At 45.4% G+C, this 22,418-nt stretch overlaps 1 protein-coding gene across 1 annotated transcript in view; it reads left to right on the forward strand.

The window, feature by feature from the left end:
* The window catches only part of pla2g3 (phospholipase A2 group III), a 37,241-nt gene that overhangs the window by 3,189 nt on the left and 11,634 nt on the right, over window positions 1–22,418 (forward strand). The window contains exons 2-4 of the mRNA XM_078554320.1: window positions 17,315–17,447; window positions 18,929–19,063; window positions 20,520–21,382. Coding sequence (XP_078410446.1) covers window positions 17,315–17,447; window positions 18,929–19,063; window positions 20,520–21,382 — 1,131 coding nt within the window. The remainder of the gene's footprint in view (window positions 1–17,314; window positions 17,448–18,928; window positions 19,064–20,519; window positions 21,383–22,418) is intronic.

Raw genomic sequence — 22,418 nt, forward strand, 5'->3', positions numbered from 1 at the left:
TTTAACTATAACCCCCCTGATGTTTTCCCACTTGCTACCATATGCATATACCAGCAGAGGGAGTCTAGAGGGAGAATGAAGGAATCCATATTTTAATAGCACATGCTGTTCTCATTCTGATTGCATCTTGCTGATTCTTACTGTTTCTTCCCAAGAACTTCACAATGGCGACAAAGATGGTGAGAAATAGGAAACCTTGCTTTCAGGTATTAAACCTTTGGAAGGTCTTTGTCTATTTTCTGGAGACAGCATTTTAAGGGATTTAGGGAACACATGCAGCCTGTTTTGGACACACGAGGCACTCCAGCTTGGGATTAGCAACAGGAAGACCTGTCCAGTGTACACACACACTGGTCTCACCAAAATAACTATCCAAAGAAGAAAACACCTTGGATCAGTACAGAGAGGTTTTACTTTGAAATCCCAGATCCTTGATCTTGCACTGTCTCTGCACTGCTGATCAAGATGGCATAGTCTATGCCCAATCTACCATGTTTTGACGTGCATTTGGAGCTTTTGTCTATTATTTTCATGTTGGCAAAAGTGGCTGAATGTGCATTAGGAGGTTTTGCAATCACACATGACAGAAGGAAAAAAGGCCTTCTCTACTATGGAGGTGAAGGATTGGAAGATATTTTTGAGACACTTTTGCCTGTGTAAGATGAAAACAACTACAACTCAGCAAAAAATGCTCTAACTACCTACTTCATGCCCAAGAAAAATGCATTGGGTGGAATTTTATGGCCTCTCCTGCCGGTGGGATTTTCCAGTCCCGCTGAAGTCAATGGAATTTTGAACGTCTCGCCACAGTTTACAGCCCCACCCCCGCCATGATGGGGCCATAAAATTCAGCCCAAGAAACAGTTGTCTTCTGACATACTGAACAAGAAGGAAACAAGACAATTAACCAATATTTCACACGATTAAGGCAACTAGCAAACAAATGGTGATGTTGAACATGTTGAGTAAGAAATCAAAGGTTGTCCCTCTAATTGAGGCATCCAAGAGGGCTTAGATGATTGTTTCTATTTAAATAATGTGCAAGGTTATGGGGAAAAGACAGGAGAATGACATTGAGTCATAATGCTCATTCGGAGAGCTGGTGTAGACATGGTGGGCCGAATGGCCTCCTTCTGCACCATAACAATTCTGTGATTCTGTGATAGTCAACTGCACCGCAAAGCACTCGAGAAAGGCAGAAAACTGTCAGAACTGTTGGAGTTAGCAAGATCGCTATCGCTTTCAGAGCCCAGAGCTATTGAAGTTGAGGCTGCCAAGTTTGGCCCTTGAGAACACTGTTCATCATGCATGTGCCAGGAAACCATCTGCAAAGCAGCAACATCTGATTCACAAACAAAGTTGTCGAAAGAACAACTTGTCCAAAGGACATTTCCACTGTGGTAGCTTTTATCCACACCAGATGGAATATCCTGATACTTGTAAACAGAATAAAGCTTGTGGAAAACTCAACCACTTTGCTCACGTTTATCTCTCATTAGTGAACTCAACAATGAAGACCAATACTACCAGAAGGATGCTACGTACATGCACTACAACAAAAGGGTGAATGTAGCCAATGTAGACGCTGATAACCTGAATAGGCTTTTGTGCTCTCTTTCAGACACAACAACCAGCCTCGTGACAGTGACCATTGGCTGTTTGGAAGTTGACAAATACCCTCATAGATACAGGAGCATCTGTCAATGTCATGGGAGACAAAACGTTCAACAAACTTCAGGGCTGCTCCATTCTCTGCAATCTTCCCTTACAATAATGACAAACCACTGAAGGTTCTTGGGACTTTTGAAACACTAGTCTCATTTGAAGACACTAGAATGAAGGCTGAATTCTGTGTCATACCTGGAGAACGTGACACACTTATCAGTTTCCACACAGCAACAGATCTGCACATGATTGCAGTCACATCCGCGATTCCCATGCATACCAATAACATTCTCGAATTGTACGCTGACCATTTCACTGGCATTTGCAAACTGAAAGGTGTTACCACAAAGTTGCTTGTAGACAATAATGTGCCCCCCAGTCATATATCAAAGAAGAAGAATACTATTTCATGTCAGAAAACAGACAAAGAAGGAACTTCAGCACTTACTTGATCTTAACATTATTGAGAAAGTTGGGGATGAGCCTACCCTTTGGGGAATTGTCACCATTACAAGTCACTACAGGAAACCCAAGAGTGAGAACCAGATTAGAACCTGTGTTAACATGAGGTCACCAACTAAAGCATACAAGAATGACACTTGACACCAACAACCAATGATATTATAGAGACAGTGAATGGTGCTAAACAATTTGCTAAACTGGACCTCAATGTAGGATACCATCAAATTGATTGAGAAGAATAGAGGCATTTTACAGTTTTCTCCACTCATCAGACGTTTTAAATACAAGAGGTTCAACTTTGGAGTCAGTTCAGCAGCTGAGGTATTTCAGCACATGATTCCGTCCGTACTACAAAAATTTGAAGGCACGCTGAACATGAGTGATAATATTCTCATCTACAGTTGCACTTAAAATGAACTTGAGACACGCCTAAATACTTGCCTACAACGTCTTAGAGCATGTCACCACCGTGAACAAAGACAAGCGTCTCTTCAATGAAAGCAGAATTGGATTGTTCGGTCATGTGTTCAGTGGTGAAGGAGTATCACCTGATCTAGAGAAAGTTGAAGCTATTACAAATACTGCAGACCCTGCAAACGTGCAGAAAATTTGGAGTCTGCCAGGAGTTATCATATTCTGTGGTTGCCTCTTTCCTGACCTCATTACATTATCTGCCCCCTCCAGCACGATCTGGCAAAAGTGATTACCAGATGGGAGTTGCCTAAAGCACACAAACAGATGATACATCGGACTGAACGATGGTTGTCAGCAACTTGCAGAAATGCCTATTTCAACCCTGAGATGCAAGCCCAATTGGCTTAGGTACAATTCTTGTGCAGAAAGTCGAGGCAAGGCAGCCCAGTAATTAATGTAGATCGCTGATGCCTCTAGAGGAATGTTGTTCATAAACAGAGGGAGTAGCGTTGTCCATTACATGAGGTATCTTGTACTTTCAACTCTACTTGTATGGAAGCGAGTTTGAAGTAATGCCCAATCATAGACCACCAGTAAGCTTGTTCAACAGTCCACATAGCATACCACTCACATGAACAGAACATTGGATACTCAAAACTACAAGAGTATGACTTCCATGTTGAGTACTAGGCAAGCTTAACTCAGCAGACTATCTTTCATGACATCTGTTGCCAACAGTCAGTACTACTAGTTGTGAAGAAAAGGTTGTTGAACAACATCTTAATTACGTAAGCCTAAATGTGATTCAAAAGTCGCTAAGATTAGTTAACATCAAAGTAGCAACAAAACAAGATGAGGCATTGCAGCTATGTATGACAGCTATGGAATAATGAAACTAGAAAGATGTGATCAAGAGAGCTTCTACAAATGAAATCGCTCACACACTACAAGGTGTTCACAATGTTTGAATTGAGCTCACCATTACAACCACATCTGATCTTGTGTTAACGACAATTGTATTGTCATTCACAATAGTTGAAAGAATGTGTTGTCGACATAGCACATGAAGATCACCAGGGACTGCAAAAACTATACAACCCCTTAGGGAAAAGGTATGGTCCCCAGGAATTGATTGCATGGTAGAACACAAAATCAGTCAGTGTTTGCTATGCCAAGAAAGCACAATGTCAAATCTTTGTGATCCTCTCTAGATATCTTAACTACCTCCAGGACCATGGATAAAGGTTAGCATTGATTTCACAGATTTGCAAACTGGTGAACAGCTGTTTGTTGTCACTGACGACTGCAGCAGATTCCTAGTCATGGCCACCTCGGCATCATCCTCGGTGGTGGGTGGTGCTTTCGGGGTGTCCGAGCTGACCCCGCCGCGGAAAGTGCTCTTCACCTCACCCAAAGGAGCCGGCTAGCTGCTGCCACTGAGAGGTTCCTTTGTGAAGCAGTTTTCAGCTATCAGGTGGCTCACACGTTGAGGCAGGTGAAACAAGAGCAACAGTGTTCCCGGATGGAGAAATTGGCCAGTTTGGTTGAGGAGTTGGAGGCAGATGAATGGCATGACAAACCAATTGAACAGCTGCTGGGATTCACTCCTTCCTCTGGATGAGATGAGACAGACTGGATTTAGTTCATTAATTTGAAAGTTTTATGCTCTTCAGCAGATTGAAACTGGGAGATTAAACAAAATTATTTTTCTCTGTAAAAAAAAAATGTGCCCCAGTGAGTGTTTTGAATCCTATTTTGAATGTCCATAATAGATGTGGGGTTCTGTGTTCAGGGGATTTATTTGGGTCATTTAAGACTGAGCTGGACTGTTAAGAAATAGAAATTTTACAAACTAAAAAAAAAAGTTATATCTACCTCAATGAAAGCCATCACGCCAAAGTATGCCCAGATTTTCAATTTGTTTGGAGTGCCTAAAATGGTGAGAACTGACAATGGACCCCCATTCAACAGTAATGAGTTCAGTAAATTTACAAACTACTAGGGCTTCACCCGACGCAAAATCACATCCTGTTGATGAAGAGCTAATGGAGAAGTCAAGAGATTTATGCATACCTTGAAAAAAGTGATACTTAGAGCTGCAGCTGAGAGTCATGGAAGCAAGAGTTGTATTGTTTTCTTTTCAATTGCAGAGTGACTCCTCACTTGATGACTGGAAAGCCTCCAGCTACACTTGTCCTTGCACATCCTATGCGCACATGTCTTCCTGAGCTACCCCGTGGAACTAGTGATCAACGTCTACACAAATACGATTGAGAACAGCAGGATCCAATGAGAGTAAATGCAAAGCAAAACATGGAATTTAGAGCTAAAGCCAGGAGATAAAGTGCTTGTGAAATGTGATGGTCATGTTTGAAAGAAAACAGCCTCCTATAACATCCAACCATTCATTGTGACCAACATAGAAGGATCAATGATCACTACGAAAAATTGTTTGCAAATCATCATACGAAATATGTCATTCTTCAAAGCATTGAAAACAACATTAGTAAACGTTGAATCCGATTTAGATATCAACATCTCCGATGAAGGACACGAGTGAAATGAGACTACACCTGATGTCAGACAATATCCTACTTGTGAGAGAAGATGCCCACCATACTTAAGTGATCATGTTACAAAGTGAACTATTTTCAGTTGGTGGAAAATATATTTCAACTCATTGCATATGACGGAGTGCACTGTTAAATTAATAGAAAAGTTAGAATAACTAATAGTGTTACTGGTGAAGCTAAATGTTCACGTTATGTTTAACTTTATTATTTACACTTTGGAAGCAAACAATTGAAACATGCCAGGCCTCTACACCCCTTCCCTTCTTAGTAAATCAGTGTATTGAGAATTGCTTTGAGCACTTTGTCCACTTTTAGGCTGCCATGAATATATAGCAGCAGTTGGAGTATGGAAAGGAGAATAAAGGAATCCATATTTTAACAGCACATGCAATTCTGATTCTGAATGCATCTTGCTGAATCTTACTGTTTTTTTCCCAAGAGCTTCACAACAGCCATGCCAGTTGTTGCACTCAGGAGATGAACACACTCACATCCCCCAGCAGAGGTCACTCAATTGTGATCAGGAACCATAGCAAATTTTACTCTTCCATATCATAGGAACATTGAGGCCAACTGTTGTGCTCCTACTGTGGTCTCAGCAGAAACCAGTTAACTAGTACAGACCAAGCATTAAGTCTGGGACTTGCTCTGTATACCATATCAGGCTGTGAATTCAACCATTGCGGGAGCTTGACTATTTTACTTTGTATTACAAGTTGAACTTAAGTTGCAACACAAAATTCCATTAAACAATGAGAGCGACAGGACTTTAACAAGATATCCTGACTTTAGCCAGCCGACTCCCCACTGCTTCCATTGCCCTGTCCGTTTGCCCAACCACACATCCATCTTCCTTTAACAGATCAGGGTCATCTGTTAGTTTGTGCTCCTGACCACTTTCCACTGGCCACTGATGGAAAATGCGTAATGGGGATATTGAACAAAGACAAGAAAAGACTCTGCTGTGATACCCACAATGTCAAGCAGCATGTCAATAATCACTGTCCAGGCACACTCCTGAATAATGTCTTTTTAGTGAGATACTGGAGGGTGCTTCACACCTGTAAATTATATTCCAACAATGATTCGATATCCTCAGGACAGGAGAAAGACAATTTGCATACAGGAATCCATGGCATCCTCTGAATTGTTGGTTTAAATATTATGTTACTTAAGGTATAGTTGCTGTTATCAGGTTACCAGTGAGAAGATGTTTGAGCTTGTGTTCATACAGTGAGTGAGATTTTGCTCTTGCCGCGTTTTAAAGGAGATAGTGAGACTGAAGTAATATCTTGTTAGCTTTCATTATTACGCTTTTGTGGCAAGTTCCCTATCAAAGCATTGCTTCCTCAGTGAGTAACTCTAGCGACGCTCCCTCTCCATTGCGGGTAAGAACCTGGTCATCAGGTGTGAGGCACTCTCGCTGTTGCTGTACGTGGCGCAGGTCTGGCCCATTCCATACTCCTGCGCGATGACGATCACCCGAACCATCTTTCGCTTTATCTGGAGGTCAAAAATGGATCGTGTTTGCAGGGATGTGATGTACAAGCCTCTAGATCAAGGGGGAAAAAACGTGCCCAGCATCGCCCTCATACTGATGGCCACCTTTGTGTGTGGCTGCATCAAGCGGTGCGTAGACCCTCAGTACGCAAACACCAAGTGTCACTGCGTGCTGAGGTTCTACCTGTCCCCGGTGTTGCGAAGGATGGGTCTGGCCACACTGCCGCGGAACGCTCCAAGTAGTTGGACCGTGCCGTACCACCTGTCCCTGGTGGAAAAATTTATGCAGAGAAACATCTTTGACCACAAGTCCATCAGGCAGTGGTCAGCACATAACGTCTTAGAGGCCTTGTGGGAAAAGGAGAGGGTGGATCCTGTGGGATGGTTCCCCAAGCAGACTGTCAAAGTCATTTGGCAGAATGCCTCATCGCCAGAACTTTCCAACAAGCACCAAGATGTAGCTTGGCTGGTGGTGAGAAAGGCCCTCCCCGTCAGATCCTTCCTACACGCCAGGAGTCTCACCCCCTCTGCAAGATGCCCTCGAGGTGGCTGTGGTGGGGACGAGACCGTTGTCCACATCCTTGTGGATTGTGCCTTTGCAAAGACGGTCTGGAGAGAGATGCAGTGGTTTCTGTCGAGGTTCATCCCGAGCAGTTCTGTGACACAGGACTCTGTGCTCTACGGGCTGTTCCCAGGGACACACACCGAGACAAACATCAACTGCAGCTGGAGGATCATCAACTCGGTGAAAGACGCTCTTTGGTCTGCCTGAAACTTGTTGGTCTTCCAGTGCAAAGAGTTGTCCCCGACTGAGTGTTGCAGACTGGTACATTCTAAAGTCCAGGACTACGTGCTGAGGGACGCACTAAAGCTTGAGGCAGCCGCCGCAAAGGTGCAATGGGGAAAAGTCGCTGTCTAAGACCTTTCTGCCACAGTGCACCAAGGGGCTGGGAACTGTTGAGAGCCCCTCGGGCTGTACAGCTCAAAATGAATGTATGCAATGAATACTAAGTGTATTATAAATGTATTGAAGCACCTCAGAGTGCAACATGATGTATGTTGATAACTCCAATACCATTGTCTGATTGTCTGCATTGACCATATTGAAATGATTGTAATATTCATTGATTGTATTTATGCACCTTGTGATACATGTGTAAAAGTTGAATCTGATTGCACTTATGTGATGGTGATTTTGAAATGTTTTGGAATGTTCTTCCAGATATTTTATGAATAAAGTATATTTTTCAAAAAAAAACTCTAACCCTCCGGGCAAGAGGCTGAGAGATCAAATCAGGCAACCATATCACAAATGGCCTGACTACTTCCTATTCATGTAATATAATAGTTATAAATTAGAGCTGTAGATACTGAGCTTTACCCTGCTTGATTACATTTTGAAAATTTTGGCATGGAGGTCAGTGATGGCGGAGGAGAAGCACAGATTCTTAGAATATATTTTTTTACCATTCAGATTTGCTGCATTAAGAACAGAACTTCTCACCCTACAGATTGTCATCAGCTACTGGCTATTGACTCCTGTTCTGAAATCACATAATTACTGAAAAAAGGAATGGATTTACTTCCTCTTTACAGTAAATAGCATTTATTATTTGCTGGAGCGTTACCTTGCTTTGGATCTAGTTACAACAACTGCTTATGATTTTTAAAAAAAATTTCATTCATGGGATGTGGGCTTCGCTGGCTAGGCTAGCATTTATTGCCCATCCCTAATGCCCTTGAGAAAGTGATGGTGAGCTGCCGCCTTGAACTGCTGCAGCCCATGTGGTGTAGGTACATCCACTGTGCTGTTAGGAAGGGAGTTCCAGGATTTTGACCCAGCGTCAGTGAAGGAACGGCGATATATTTCCAAGCCAGGATGGTAAATGGCTTGGAGAGAAATGTGCAGGTGGTGGTGTTCCCTTGTATCTGCTGCCCTTGTCCTTCTAGATGGTAGTGGTCGTGGGTTTGGGAGGTGCTGCTGAAGGAGGCTTGGTGAGTTTCTGCAATGCATCTTGTAGATGGTACACACTGCTGCCACTGTGCATCAGTGGTGGAGGGAGTGAACGTTTGTGTAAGGGGTGCCAATCAAATGGGCTGCTTTGTCCTGGATGGTGTCAAGCTTCTTGAATGTTGCTGGAGCTGCACTCATCCAGGCAAGTGGGGAGTATTTCATCATGCTGCTGACTTGTGCCTTGTAGATGGTGGACAGGCTTTGGGGAATTGGAAAGTGAGTTACTCACCACAGGATTCCCAGCCTCTGACCTGCTCTTGCAACCACAGTATTTATTTGGCTAGTTCAGTTCAGTTTCTGGTCAATGGTAACTCCCAGGGTGTTGATGTTGCTTGGAATACAGTCAAATATTACCAGGAAAAGCACAAATGCTGAAAACCTGAAATAGAAATGGAAAATGCTGAAAATAATTACACAGTGGATCAATCAGATTGTATGCTGATCTGCTCTGCATTTCCCGTGCATTCTGCTTTTACATTTAAAAAGTATGCAGTCAAGAGGTTTCCCTTCTACTAACTGGTCCAGTTCAAATAAGACACTCTGCTTTCTAATACACTCTTTTGTGGATATTGTTAAATGCATCTCGAGTGTCTTCGATTCAACTGAGACTAGATTTCATTGCTACACTTAACTGCATGGCCTAGCTGTGCCTGACACTTATATTGAAATGAATCTGCAAATACCTTTGAACATTCAAACCTGACAGAGAATGGTTGGGACATGGAAACAATTTCAACTTAAAATATATTTTAAAAGGTTGGCAGAATTTTATTCCACCACAAGCTGTAACCTTATGTCTTGGCTAATCCCTCACTCCTCCATCACCATCAAACTAAACCTAGTTCACTGAGGAGTGTAGAAAAGTATCCAGTGAAATCAATGGAAGTACAAATCGGGAGAGATGTGAGATCAGCTGTCAAATTGCTATCGGTCATTTCATACTATTGCACAAAGTCAAGGGTCTACCTATTGAATCAGTGAATCACGGATTCAGTGATACTGAACCATGCAGATCAGGAATGTACCAGAGGCTTGATCCCTGGTCTGTGTTGAGTTAGTTAATCTCAGCTGGAGTAGCAGTTGAGGCTGTCAAGGCGGGCCTCAGCAGTCTTGAGAATGGAAAGGGAAGAAGAGTCAGGTTTGCCATTCTGGTTATCCATCCATTAGAAAAGTGCATGTGTCTGGATGCCAGCTGGCGATGGCATCAGGTTCAGCTGTGATGTTCCATATTTGAAAAGCATATAAACACACTCTGGCTTGGCTCCTACATATTAAAAAAAAAATGTCCATGAAACTGGACAGTTTGTACGTCTAAACCAGAAAGTGCTGGAAATGCACAACAGGTCAGCGTGTACTCTGACTAATCTACTTCATTTCCAGCATTTTCCTATTTTCCAGCATTTGGATTTCTTTTTGTAAGTCTTGGAGTGTGCTGCAATTGACATCACCACGTGCAGTTACTGAAAGTAGGGTCAGAGTCGGTCAGTATCATATAGTTTGCTGTTTGTTTTTGATAAAATTGCTTAACGTCCCTTGCTTATTGCTAATGGCCTAGGTTCAGGCTTAGGGCCAGGATGCAAACATGCAGCATTTCCCCCACAGCATTTCTGATTCCCAGCACCATCTTGAGGGGGAGCTATGACTAATTAAAATGTGTTTGGCAAGACTGTCCTATATTCCAAATTTGCCAATCACAATGATAGAAATTATGTTGAAATATGTCAGATCATGAAAACAACTAATCTGTACGGCTGCTCTCCACAGTTCTCCCTAACCATAATAATGGCCCCTGTTTAAAAGGAAACTGCTTTTGAGATTTGCAGAATTATTACGCAAAACTGCCTGCGCACCTTGGCCTGTTCTTGCCTTGGAGTTGGACTTTGGAACTGTTAGTCAGAGGCAGATTTGGAGTATTTTGTGTGGACCCTCCCAGTTCTATAGTCACAATCATGAAGGTGGAGATGGCTGGCAATATATCATTATGCTCATTACAAGATCACCACTCCCATCCAGCACTGAAAGCATAAGATGAGAGAACCAGAGCAGTGAAAGATATCAGAAAGACACCAGTAGTGTCTTAAAATATTTAGCGTTATGTGGTAATTCATATGATCCTGGTGCTTTATCAAACAGCGAGGTTATTTCCATTTTGCAAGGAAGGACATATTAGTGGAAAAAATCCGATCACAAGGAACTGAAGCGAAGTAAGTGTTTCTCTTATAAATCTCTCCTAGGTTTCTCTTTGATTTTAATTTCCTTTTTAACTTTCCTCTGTCAATGGTGTTGGCTACTCACTGGGGTACAGTTGCACAGGTATCAGCAGTCCTCTGGTACCTCATCCAAGTGTCTATTCTCCATGCCTGAGCCTTGACAGTGAGTGTCAGCAAGATAGCATCACTGCCTTGTCCAAGCGCCATACATCTGCCCTTTACATCAGTGATCAGGAAAGGGAATCCAGACTCATATCAGCACCCCCAACCACCCTGAATATAGAGAAAGCAAATTTAAATGTAGTGTCTCAGCTGAGATCAGCTAATTCAGAATAGCTTAGAAATTACATTTGGGACATTCTTAGTGCAATTCTGGGATGATTCCACCCCAAATGCGGTAGCGGGTGTGAAAAACGATGTTTTACCCGCCAGCCTCGATGGCAGGTTTCATCCCGCTGTATCATTCCCTTCACGCCTCATAAATCACGCAGTCGTGGGAAACACGCCATCTCACTGGTGGACAGCCTCCAATTTCCCCACCACGCCGATACCTCGCCATTTCCTCACTCTGGGCACCATATTTAAACTGCAGCCGTGTGCACACTTCTTAATGTTTGCAGCTCAGGACTGCTCCGGTGAAGACATGGCTCCCAAAGCCAAGAAGAGTGCAGCCTCCCCACCCCACCCCCACCCCCGATTCAGTGACACATCCCTGGAATGCCTTTTGGACACCGTGGAGGCCCACTGCAATGTCCTCTACCCCCACTCTGACTGCAGGAGGCCCATCAGTCTCACCAATCCGGCTTTGGAGGCGGTGACAGAGGTGGTCAGTGCCAACAGTGCACACAAGTGGTCGGCCATCCAGTGCAGGAAACGGATGAATGATCTCATCCGTGCCACCAGAGTAAGTCAACCATCTCCTCACTCTCAACCTACATACTTACAAGCCCATCTCACATTCACTGGCATCTCACTCACTGCCAGTTCAAGGGACATCATCACCACCCCCCTCTCTCACACACATGCTCACATCTCCACCTGACCTCCTCTCCTCTGGAGACTGCCTCCTCATCCCGTCCAAGGCTCCATTCAGCACACACACACTCCTGCCATCCTTCTCATTTGGCCTGGCTTGTGCCTTGCTGACATTTGCTCCATCTGGCTTTATGCAGGTCAAGATGGTGCACTATCACCAGGAGAGGTCCCAGACCGGGGGTGGAGTGCCAGACATCAAGGTCCTCACTCCATTCAAGAGTTGTGTGTTGGAGCTGGACAGAGAGGATGTGGACCGTTCCTGTGGCCATGGTAAGGTTGACAGCAAGCATCCAGATGAGGATTTCACACCAGATCATCCCGCTGTCAACGCCACTCTGAGTCCAATGTCCTGTGTGTAACATGGCTGCCAGGCACTAATAATCTCCACTTTCTGTCCTAGGCATATCTGCCAAGTTGCTCTCGGGCAACCTTGACCCCGACCCCAGCGCTGAGAGCACCTCAGATGAGGACCCTGAGGGCAGCACTGTTGAAGACCTGTCATGGTGCTGACCCACACCCTCCACCAGCGCAGAGACACACACCTCAGTGGGACCTAGATGTAGAGCAGCCTCAGGATCACAATCTGGTGAGCACAACGCACAATCTGTTCTACAGCAGGCGGAGACAGGGACTTGTTCACCGGCATTCAGAGGACTAATGGAGGTGAGGAATCTGCTGAGTCCGAGTCAGATGATGAGCCTCTGGACTCGGTCCTCTATCAGCTGTTGGAGCCTCAAAGACAATCACAGGACATCGGGAAGGGATGTCTGGTGCACTCCTCAGATGGAGGAAGCTATCCACTTTCAGCCCAAGGTGATAGCACCATCGTGCTGATGCATGCAGGATGGTGGCCGCCATGGAGATCTTGGTCCAGGACATCAATCCTGCATTGCTGCGCGGGATGAACTCCATCACTGAAGCCATAGTTGGCCTCCAGCAGTGTCAACGAGAGATGGGTGCGGGGCAGCTCGATCTCACTTAAGTTTCCCCTTCTCCTCAAAGAGTCAGCTAGGGGCTGTCAGGCACCCATAGGGAGGAGGATCAGCAGCTCAACACCCCGGGGCCATCCACCCAGGTGACTCTAGGAATGTCCAGCCGATCCAATCCCCCCTTCCTGTGACCCCATTATCTCCAGCTCCACAGGCTGAGGAGAGTGCAGCTGGCCCACAGCAGGACACCCAAAGCAGGCCGGGGCCCTCCAGGTCTCGGTCCTCCAGCGGACACCCGCCAAGGTCATCACAAACAGGGCACAACAGTCAGCAGGCTGCCTCCACCTCTGCTGTGAATGTCGGGGAGCACCAAGATGTAGCAACAAGGCTAGGAAGATGTAACTCTTTGGTTACCAAACAATTAACCTAAATTAACAGATTGCACAGCCTGGGCAGGTGTGTTAATCATTCGTACATAATGTTCACTATTGTAAGTAAACTCCCAAGAATGCCTCTTTGTCTATGGCTCTTTATTATGATGAGCAGTGTTCGTGTCACTCAGATGTGAAACCTTGGTTCCTGCACAAGGTAAAACAGGTGTCTCAGTCCAGGGCTTCTTCCCTGTGCAGTGTCTAACCTTCAGAATAAAGTGATGGCCTGGCTTCACACTCACTGCACATATTATTGATACCTGCACCTCGATGGGGCTTGTCATTGCTGCCAGAATGTTGTGGGCAGGCGTCACAGTGTTCCATCATTCTCTCTGTGTGCTCTCAGCATCTTTGAGGTGGGGCTGGCCCCCATCTCTTTCACATCTGTGACCAGTGATGCTGTGCTCCTGAAGGGGTCAGGTGCTGAAGGCTACCAAAGGATCAGATGCATTTAAAGTTTCACGGCTGCACCTCCATGATATGACCTTGATCACAGAGCACAAGCGAGCTGCCCTCAGCCAGACAGGAGTCAGACATTCACAGAGGTTATGTGAAGATCTATGGAGTGTCCTCACTGCATGTCGTCATCATCCTCTTGGAATCTAATGACTATTAGGACCTCCGCTTCATCTCCATGACATGAGCCTGAGCACTGAGGGTATGTGCACTGCCATCAGCCACATAGGAGTCAAACATTCACAGATGCAAGGTGAGAATGTCAGGTCTGCCCTCACTGCATCTCATTGTCATCCTCCACTAATCTTGCGGCTATCAGGGCCTCATGAGCGCATCTCCGTTATCTAGCCTGTGTGAAGGCCTCATCACCGGCATCCTCGCCTTCGAGAACCTCATCAGCCCCATCCCCTTTGACATCCTCCTCATCAGATGCTACGTGCAGCTCCACCATCTCCTCCTTAGTCAGGTTCTCCCCCTGTTGCAGTGCTAAGTTGTGTAGCGTGCAGCAAGCAACAATGATGCGCAACGCCCTTTGATGACCATATTGAAGTACTCTACCAGACCTGTTGAGGCATTGGGACCGCTTCAATATGCCAATCGTTTGATCCTCCAAAGTCCAGGTTGTGGCATGAGCCTCGTTATAGCGTCTCTCTGCTGCAGACTGAGGCCACCGCACAGGCGTCATTAGCCATGTCCTCCATGGGTAGCCCTTGTCCCAAAAAAGCCAACCCTGCAGCCTCTGTGGACCCTAAAAGATGTCAGGGATCTGAGATCTGCTAAGGATGTAGGAGTCGTGGATGCTCCTAAGGAATCGTGAGCAGACCTGTAGGATGCGTTTGTGGTGGTTGCAGACCAGCTGAACATTAAGTGAGTGGAAGCCCTTACAATTGACATACTGGACTGCTTGTTGCGATGGAGATCTAAGCGCCATTTAAGTGCAGTCGATGGCACACTGCACCTGTGGAAAACCAGAGATTGCCGCAAATCCCAGTGCTCTTGCTTCCTGACTTGCCTGATCCTGGTCAAAATGCAGAAAGTTCTGTGCCTTTGCAAAGATGGCGTCCGTGACCTCCTGGATGCACTTGTGGGTGCACTTTGGGGGAGGCGATAGCGTAATGGTATTGTTGCTGGACCAGTGGACCTAGGATAATGCTCTGGGGACCCAGGTTTGAATCCCGCCACGACAGATGGTGGTGGAATTTGAATTCAATAAAAATCTGGAATTAAAAGATGACCATGAAACCATTGTCGATTGTCGTAAAAACCCATCGGGTTCACTAATCCCCTTAAGGGAAGGAAATGTGCTGTCCTTACCTGGTCTGGCCTACATGTGACTCCAGACCCACAGCAATGTGGTTGACTCTTAAATGCCCTCTGAACAAGGGCAATTAGCTATGGGCAATAAATGTTGGCCTGGCCAGCGATGCCCACATTCCATGAACAAATTTTAAAAAAACACATTACAGCCTTGGTCCAAACATGGGCAAAAGAGCTGAACTCGTGAGGTGAGAGTGACTGCCACATTTGACCGAGTGTGGAATCAAGGAGTCAAACTGGAGTCAATGGGAATAAGGGGGTAAACTCTCCGCTGGTTGGAGTCTTACCTAGCACAAAGGAAGATGGCTGTGGTTGTTGGAGGTCCTAGCTGCTTCATTAATGACCTTCCTTCCATCATAAGATCAGAGGTAGTGATATTCGCTGCTGATTGCACAATGTCCAGCACCATTCACAATACTGAAGCACTCATGTCCAAATGCAGCAAGACCTGAACAATATCCAGGCTTGGGCTGACAAGTGGCAAGTAACATTCATGCCACACAAGTGTCAGGCAATCGCCCCTTGATGTTCAATGGCATTACTATCACTGAATCCCCCACTATCAATATCCTGGGGGTTACCATTGACCAGAAACTGAACTGGACAAGCCACATCAATACAGTGGCTACAAGAGCAGGTCAGAGGCTGGGAATCGTGTGATGAGTAACTCACCTCCTGACTCCTCAAAGCCTGTCCACCATCTACAAGGCACAAGTCAGGAGTGTGATGGAATACTCCCCACTTGCCTGGAAGAGTGCCGCTCCCACAACACTCAAGAAGCTTGACACCATCCAGGACAAAGCAGCCCGCTTGATTGGCACCACATCCACAAACATTCAGCCCCTCCATCACCGATGCACCGTAGCAGCAGTGTGTACCATTTACAAGATGCACTGTAGGAATTCACCAAGTCTCCTTAGACAGCACCATCCAAACCCTCAACCACTACCATCTAGAAGGACAAGGGTAGCAGATAGATGGGAACACCACCACCTGGAAGTTCCCCTCCAAGCCACACACCATCCTAACTTGGAAATATATCGCCGTTCCTTCAATGTTGCTGAGTCCTGGAACTCCCTCCCTAACAGCAGTGTGGGTGTACCTACACCACATGGACTGCAGCAATTCAAGAAGGCAGCTCAACACCACCTTCTCAAGGGCAACTAGGGATGGGCAATAAATGCTGGCCCAGCCAGCAAAGCCCACATCTGTGAATGAAGAAAAAAAAAAGCTCAGGTGTTCTCCTAACCTGCACTTCAAGGCTGCACTGTTATCTTGAACCATGAGGGTTGCCCGTCCAAACCTGAATAAAGACATTGCAAGGGTCTGTGAGCGTCTCCACTAGTGACTGCTCTATGGCCACCTTTCGCAAGAGGATTCTACAACTTGTCCAATTGTTCTGCAGCCCACTAAAATGCACATTAATTTGCAGTCTGCGCCCGAGGGGTTAAAAAGTCCCGGAGCATTTGTTGGCACACTTATGCTTTTGCATTGCTTGAGTGGGCAGAAATGCTTCAGAAGCTCCGTCTCCAAGCATATCCTTGGAGTTGCTGCTGAACGGTCTCAGCTGTGGAAGAATGCTCACTTTTAAGAAGCTTTTCCAAGTGCGTGGCCGCTTCCCTACCCCCAGCATCTGCTTGTGTACTCCCATCAGTCTCACCCACACTGGAGCCCTTGCCCCAGCACTACACTGAAAGCAAGCCAGGAAAAAGCGACTTGCATGTGCCCCTCCCCACCCCCACCCCCTGCAAAATGCACAGCACCTCTTCCTTGATGTCCTACAGGCGATCCTTGCGAGCACTGTGCAAGGCTGTGTGCGCTAACCTGAGTTCCCCTCGAAGTTCAACTCGCCGGGTGCACGCCTCTTAAAGGCAGTTGTAAATCACGCTGTTTTGAAGTCATGCAGACGTGGGAGGTAAATTTGATGGGGGTTGGGAGATCCTGGCATGTGAGCACAATGAGGAGATGCAAATGCACTAAAATTAAGTTCTCAACATTGGGCAGTGGGAAAAGTGGCCCACCGTTGGTGGGTGGAGCGGACAATTGCAAACTGGTTTCATGACGGCATAAAACTGATTTTTGGCCTCCTCGTCATATTACCTGCTCATGCCGCCAACAGGAGTGGAAAATTCTGGCTTTAGTCCGTTTGGTTGAATACCACAAGGCGATGACCTGTTTCTTCACAGATTGTGCCAACTAGATATTACAGTTTTACTGTGGCAATGTCTCTTTAAATATTGACAACATTAGTGAATTGCACATTCCTTGAGTAATTGTCTTTATTCGTTATCACTCTTCTCATGTTTAGGACTATTTGATCGGACAGATTTATGCTGCAGAGAGCATGACCATTGTGAACACAAAATCTCTGCTTTTGAATACAACTATGGAATGTGGAACTACAGGCTGCACACCATATCCCATTGTGACTGTGATTATAGGTAAGGCAGAAGCCAAGGTCAATAGTGTCAGACCACCACCAAGGTAGGAGATGATGGGTAAAATGAGGAAACAATGGACCGAACCTTCTGGTCTCCGTATAGTCGGAGACCAGACGTACAACTGAAGGTGCATGTCGGGACCTTGTGGAAGTCTAGGCGCACTGAGCTCCGTGGGAACTGCCCGGGAAGTTTGAACTGTTGATGGGCAATTCCCCTGCTCCCCGGGACCTTCCATAAATATTTCCGACTCTGAGTGAGAGTTGGGACTTCGGACAGTTCTGATATGCTTACCTGAATAGTAGTTACCCAGGAAATGATAGACAGAAAAAAACCTAGTCTAATTCTTGGGTAAACTCTACTGCTGAGCCTCCTGTCACTGACTCCCGACTCCCCCATCGTCCCCCGGTGATCTCCCCTGACTCCTCAACCACCCCCGATCCCTGACTACCCCCCACACCCGACTACCCTCATGACTACCCCCTGGCCCTTGACAACCACCCCTGACACCCCGTACTACCCCTTTGACCGCACCAACTACCCTCCCAAAACCCCGACTGCCCCCTCACCACACGACTCACCCCCACAACCAACCAGCCAGGCCATCACCTCGACCAGACCTGACTACCCCTCCCGACAACGCTACCCCTAACCACCTACCACCTCACCTGCCTACCCAATTACCTCACCCACCCTGCCCAGTTACCTCATCCACCTATCCACCTTTTTCATCCTACCTATTCACTCGTTCGTCTACTCAGCCATTCACTAACATTCACAATGGACTTTTAAACTTACCACATGGCAGCCAGCGCTATAAAAAAGGGGCATATCCTTTCTTCCCCCAACTCTACTCCACTGTGACGGAGCTCTCCGGGGGGAATGCTGTGCTCTGCATTCCTGGGAAAGCCGGGCTCGGAAAACCTGGCAAGAAATGCGGAGCTGCATTGAGTCGGGGGAAAGTTTCAGTGGAGTGACAATCCGACGGTGATTAGCGCTCCTTGGAAGACCTGGGCAATGACTGGGGTATGCTAAGCTGTAATTTAGAAACTTGTAGATAACGGGTGAGGGGGATGGGAAGAATGTTGGTGAGGTTAGTCGCCAGTGTGCTCAGTGGGGAGGTAGGAGTGGTTGATGCTCATAAGGAAGCAGTGATGGGAGCCTTGATGGGCCTTTTGGAGAATACAGAGTGACAGAAAATGTGGATTTACTGAAGTAGTATTAAAGCTTCAAACGGTGGCAGGAGAACAGGAAGTCAAAGGAATAGTGATGGGTTAGAGCAGGAATTGGACGAGTTGGGGGCAAAGTACCCAAGAGGGCAGAAACACAAGCTGGCTTGGCTGGGTGATTGGAAGGGGAGGAGACATGAGAGAGAATCCAAGAGAAAAGAAACATTGGTTCAGGCTGTCCTGTCAACATCAACATTGGGAAATTCAGTAGAATGAAAATTAACTCTTTTTTAACTTTATTTCCCTCATTGGCAGCTTCAGGAAATGTCTCCTGAATGTAAACGATACTATCTCCGCACTGGTTGGAATAACATTTTTCAGCATCCTCCAGGTCCCCTGTTTCAGCCTGGAACTAGTTGAACATTGTGTTAAGAAGACATGGTGGAGCCGGTGAGTCTTGCAATAAATTTATCACCCTCCCTTCCCCACCCCTCACGAAGATAGTATCTCCTGTTGGGATATATACATGGGTACTAATCACATTCCTATACCTTGTCCAAGTGACCATTCGTCATAGGGTAAATTTTAGAATCTACATTCCCAGCACAGAGCTTTGCCAATCAGGAGCACATATTGGGAATTCAGCCAATAGGGTGAGTGGACCCGTGCAGGATTTCCCATGCGTTAAAATGAATGTGGGAACTGGTGACTGTTGCACCTAATTCTCGATGTTTGCACTCAGCAGATAAAATTCTGAAATGAGTTTGCAAATTATCCCTCAGGCATTAATTGAGGCCATGAGTTTCAGCAGCTGCGAGGGAATCACAGTCAAGTTCAATCCTGTCCATACCCTAAGTGTAGAACCCTATGGAAGCGCAAAGACCCACCCAGGTGCCAAGGCGTCCAATCTCTTTGGAGTATGGGGTCAGGGTGAGATCAATCATTTTAAATACTGCTGGTGGGCACTCACGCCAATTGGGACACATAGGGGAGTAGGTATGGCAATGGCAAGTCATTTGTGGGCTGAGTTAGTTGCACCAGATAAAAAGCTTGATTAGCATGTTGGCGCACAGCCCTCTTTAAAGATAAAAACAAAAAACTACTGCGGATGCTGGAAATCCAAAACAAAAACAAAATTACCTGGAAAAACTCAGCAGGTCTGGCAGCATCTGGTGAAGGGTCATGAGGACTCGAAACGTCAACTCTTTTCTTCTCTGCCGATGCTGCCAGACCTGCTGAGTTTTTCCAGGTAATTCTGTTCCTCTTTAAAGATTCCTGATTTACCTGATACTGCCAGTCTTCCTATGGAATGCCTAAGTCTTGAACACCATGTTGGCCGTGCTTGCACTTATCATCCATCTGGCACACGTATCTTTTTGGCATCCGGAATGTGAGCAGTCAAGAGGTAGGAGCCACTGGAACTTTGATGGAGTGGGGAGGCATCCTGCCAACCCTACCACTTTCCTATGCCATCGAACTTCTATGGAGTGGATAAAAGAGCCACCTGCCCTGAACCCCAACAGGAATTCACCTGTCTGACTTTTTGGGGCTGAGGTCCAAGAGTCCTGGCTTCTTTTGATCCCCTGTTACCCTGCAATATGCTCCTGGCCTTGAGATTGAAGGCCATTGCACCTCATTTCCAAGCTCAGGTAAAACAACTCCTGTTATACTGGAATGACATTTTCACCTCATGGATATGCTTGTGGCTGCCCTCTATTTCAGTGCAAATTTGTGTTGAATTCAAGGTAGCTTTGTATGGAGGTTAGGATCTGGGAGGAGCTGGATTGAAAGCCCCTCTTGGGTAAATCTAAGAAACAAACTGTTGATGGCTCTAGCTTATCCCCAACTAAGGTTTAAATGACTCTGCGTTTGTGCATCTCTCTTTCTTTCTCTCTCTCTCTCTCAGCTGCAATGTCACTGAACTGGTGCCACAGGCCATTTTACATCCTCAATCCAAATACAACTATACCCAACCCATTTTGGATCAGTCTCAAACGGAATTGGGTTCCAAACCCACGGCAAACCCTGCAGCAACCAGCAGACAGAACCAAATGGCCACTGGCCTCTCAGTTGGGTCCACCTCTGTCAGCTTGTTGCCAAATTCAACCCAAAAGATTAGAAGGAAAATCAAAAAGAAATGTCATAAGTGCAATGGTCACTGGAGGCAGAAAGCCAAAGTTCCTTCCCAAAATACCTTGAAGATGAAGTCGGATATGATATCCACAATGGTAATCAGCGGGACAGATTTTAGCCCTACCATTAAGCAGAATTTGATGGAAAACTCATTCTCTGTTGCCCTGGAGGAAAAAGATGTTTCGAGAAAAATTTTGCGAAGAAATGCTTCCAATGCCTTAGATAGCCAAATAAATGTTTCCATGGCTGTTGGATTGGATGAAAATATCAATAAAGAACATGGTCTTTCCATCCTGGGAGAACTGAGTACAGCAACCAGCTTACCTGAGAGTGTTGGCTCCACCTTATCATCCAGCCAAAATGTAACTCTGCCGTTGATAAGGCTGGACAAGAACATCATAAAAATCAGGGTGGATAGCTCCTTTCCCGTTCCCCCAAGAAAAAAATGCAACTTGAGCAGCCTTTCTAAGAACAGAAGGTCGAAATCCTTGCTAGATCACATGGATAGAAAAGGCCTTGCATCTGGCAATCCAGCATGTGGAATTGGAAATTGGAGCAGTTCTGGAATCACTGGCAGCTCCTCCTATGTTCATCAGTCTCCGGATCCAACCAGGCGTCACCAGACAAGAGATAAAGGTTCAGCACGAGCTTTACTTAAATGTTTTACTGTTGTTATTTATTGAACTAAGAAGTAACTTCTATTTGAAATATCTTACCAGATACAGAAGGCTAGTGGCACTATAGCAAGAAACAGAGACAAAATGTGGCAGGGACCAGAATAGCAAATGTTAAAGGGCAATGTTAGGGCCATGCAGTTGTGGACCCAGTGTGCCTATTTATTATGATAAAATAAAACATGCACAAATCTCAATACTTTCATTAATATTTTAAAAATACATATCAAATTAGCATTATTTTGTTTTCATTTAGCATTTTGTATCTTGAGGGGTTTACAATGTAAGGTAGGTTTGAAATCAGGAAAATTAATGCAAACTGTCTCCTTTGATTTAACTCTACTCAATTTCAAACATGAACTCATTTTTGCAAATCAAAATAATTTTTCATGTCTCAAAACAATAAAAAACAGCCTGTCGTTGGTACCTGTCACATCTGATAATAAAGTAGTTTCATGCCTAATTATTTCCCCAACTCAGTAAATTCTATCTGAGTGAATCAATGCTCTTCAGTGTAAGTCATAATGAAGGGATCACTGACTATCCCTGACAACAGCCATCCCCTCTAAATCATGTTCACAGTTCTGCTCGGATTTTGACAATTTTGTGTCCATCTCCCTCCCACACCATCTGTGTTTCAGCTTGACTCTCAATCATGGACAAAACAAGCTCTGACCACACATTTCTCATCATAATATTCTTGCATTTAATCCTGTTAGCCAGCTTATTTTTTAGATAGTGTCATTTTTTTAATGCCCTTCCTCTTGCAAAGTTGACTCCCAAGAGTTACATTTACATTTTTTAAAAAATATTTCTTGCCCTAAGTTTTTATTCTTTCATGAGATATGGGCATCACTGGCAAGGACAGCATGTGTTGCCCATCCCAAATTGTCCTTGAACTGAATGGCTTGCTCAGCAGTTAAGAGTCAACCACATTACTGTGATTCTGGAGTCACATGTAGATTATAGACCAAGTAAGGATAGAAGATTTCCTTCTC

This window comes from Cetorhinus maximus, chromosome 12, assembly GCF_964194155.1.
Source record: "Cetorhinus maximus chromosome 12, sCetMax3.hap1.1, whole genome shotgun sequence".
Lineage (NCBI taxonomy): Eukaryota > Metazoa > Chordata > Chondrichthyes > Lamniformes > Cetorhinidae > Cetorhinus > Cetorhinus maximus.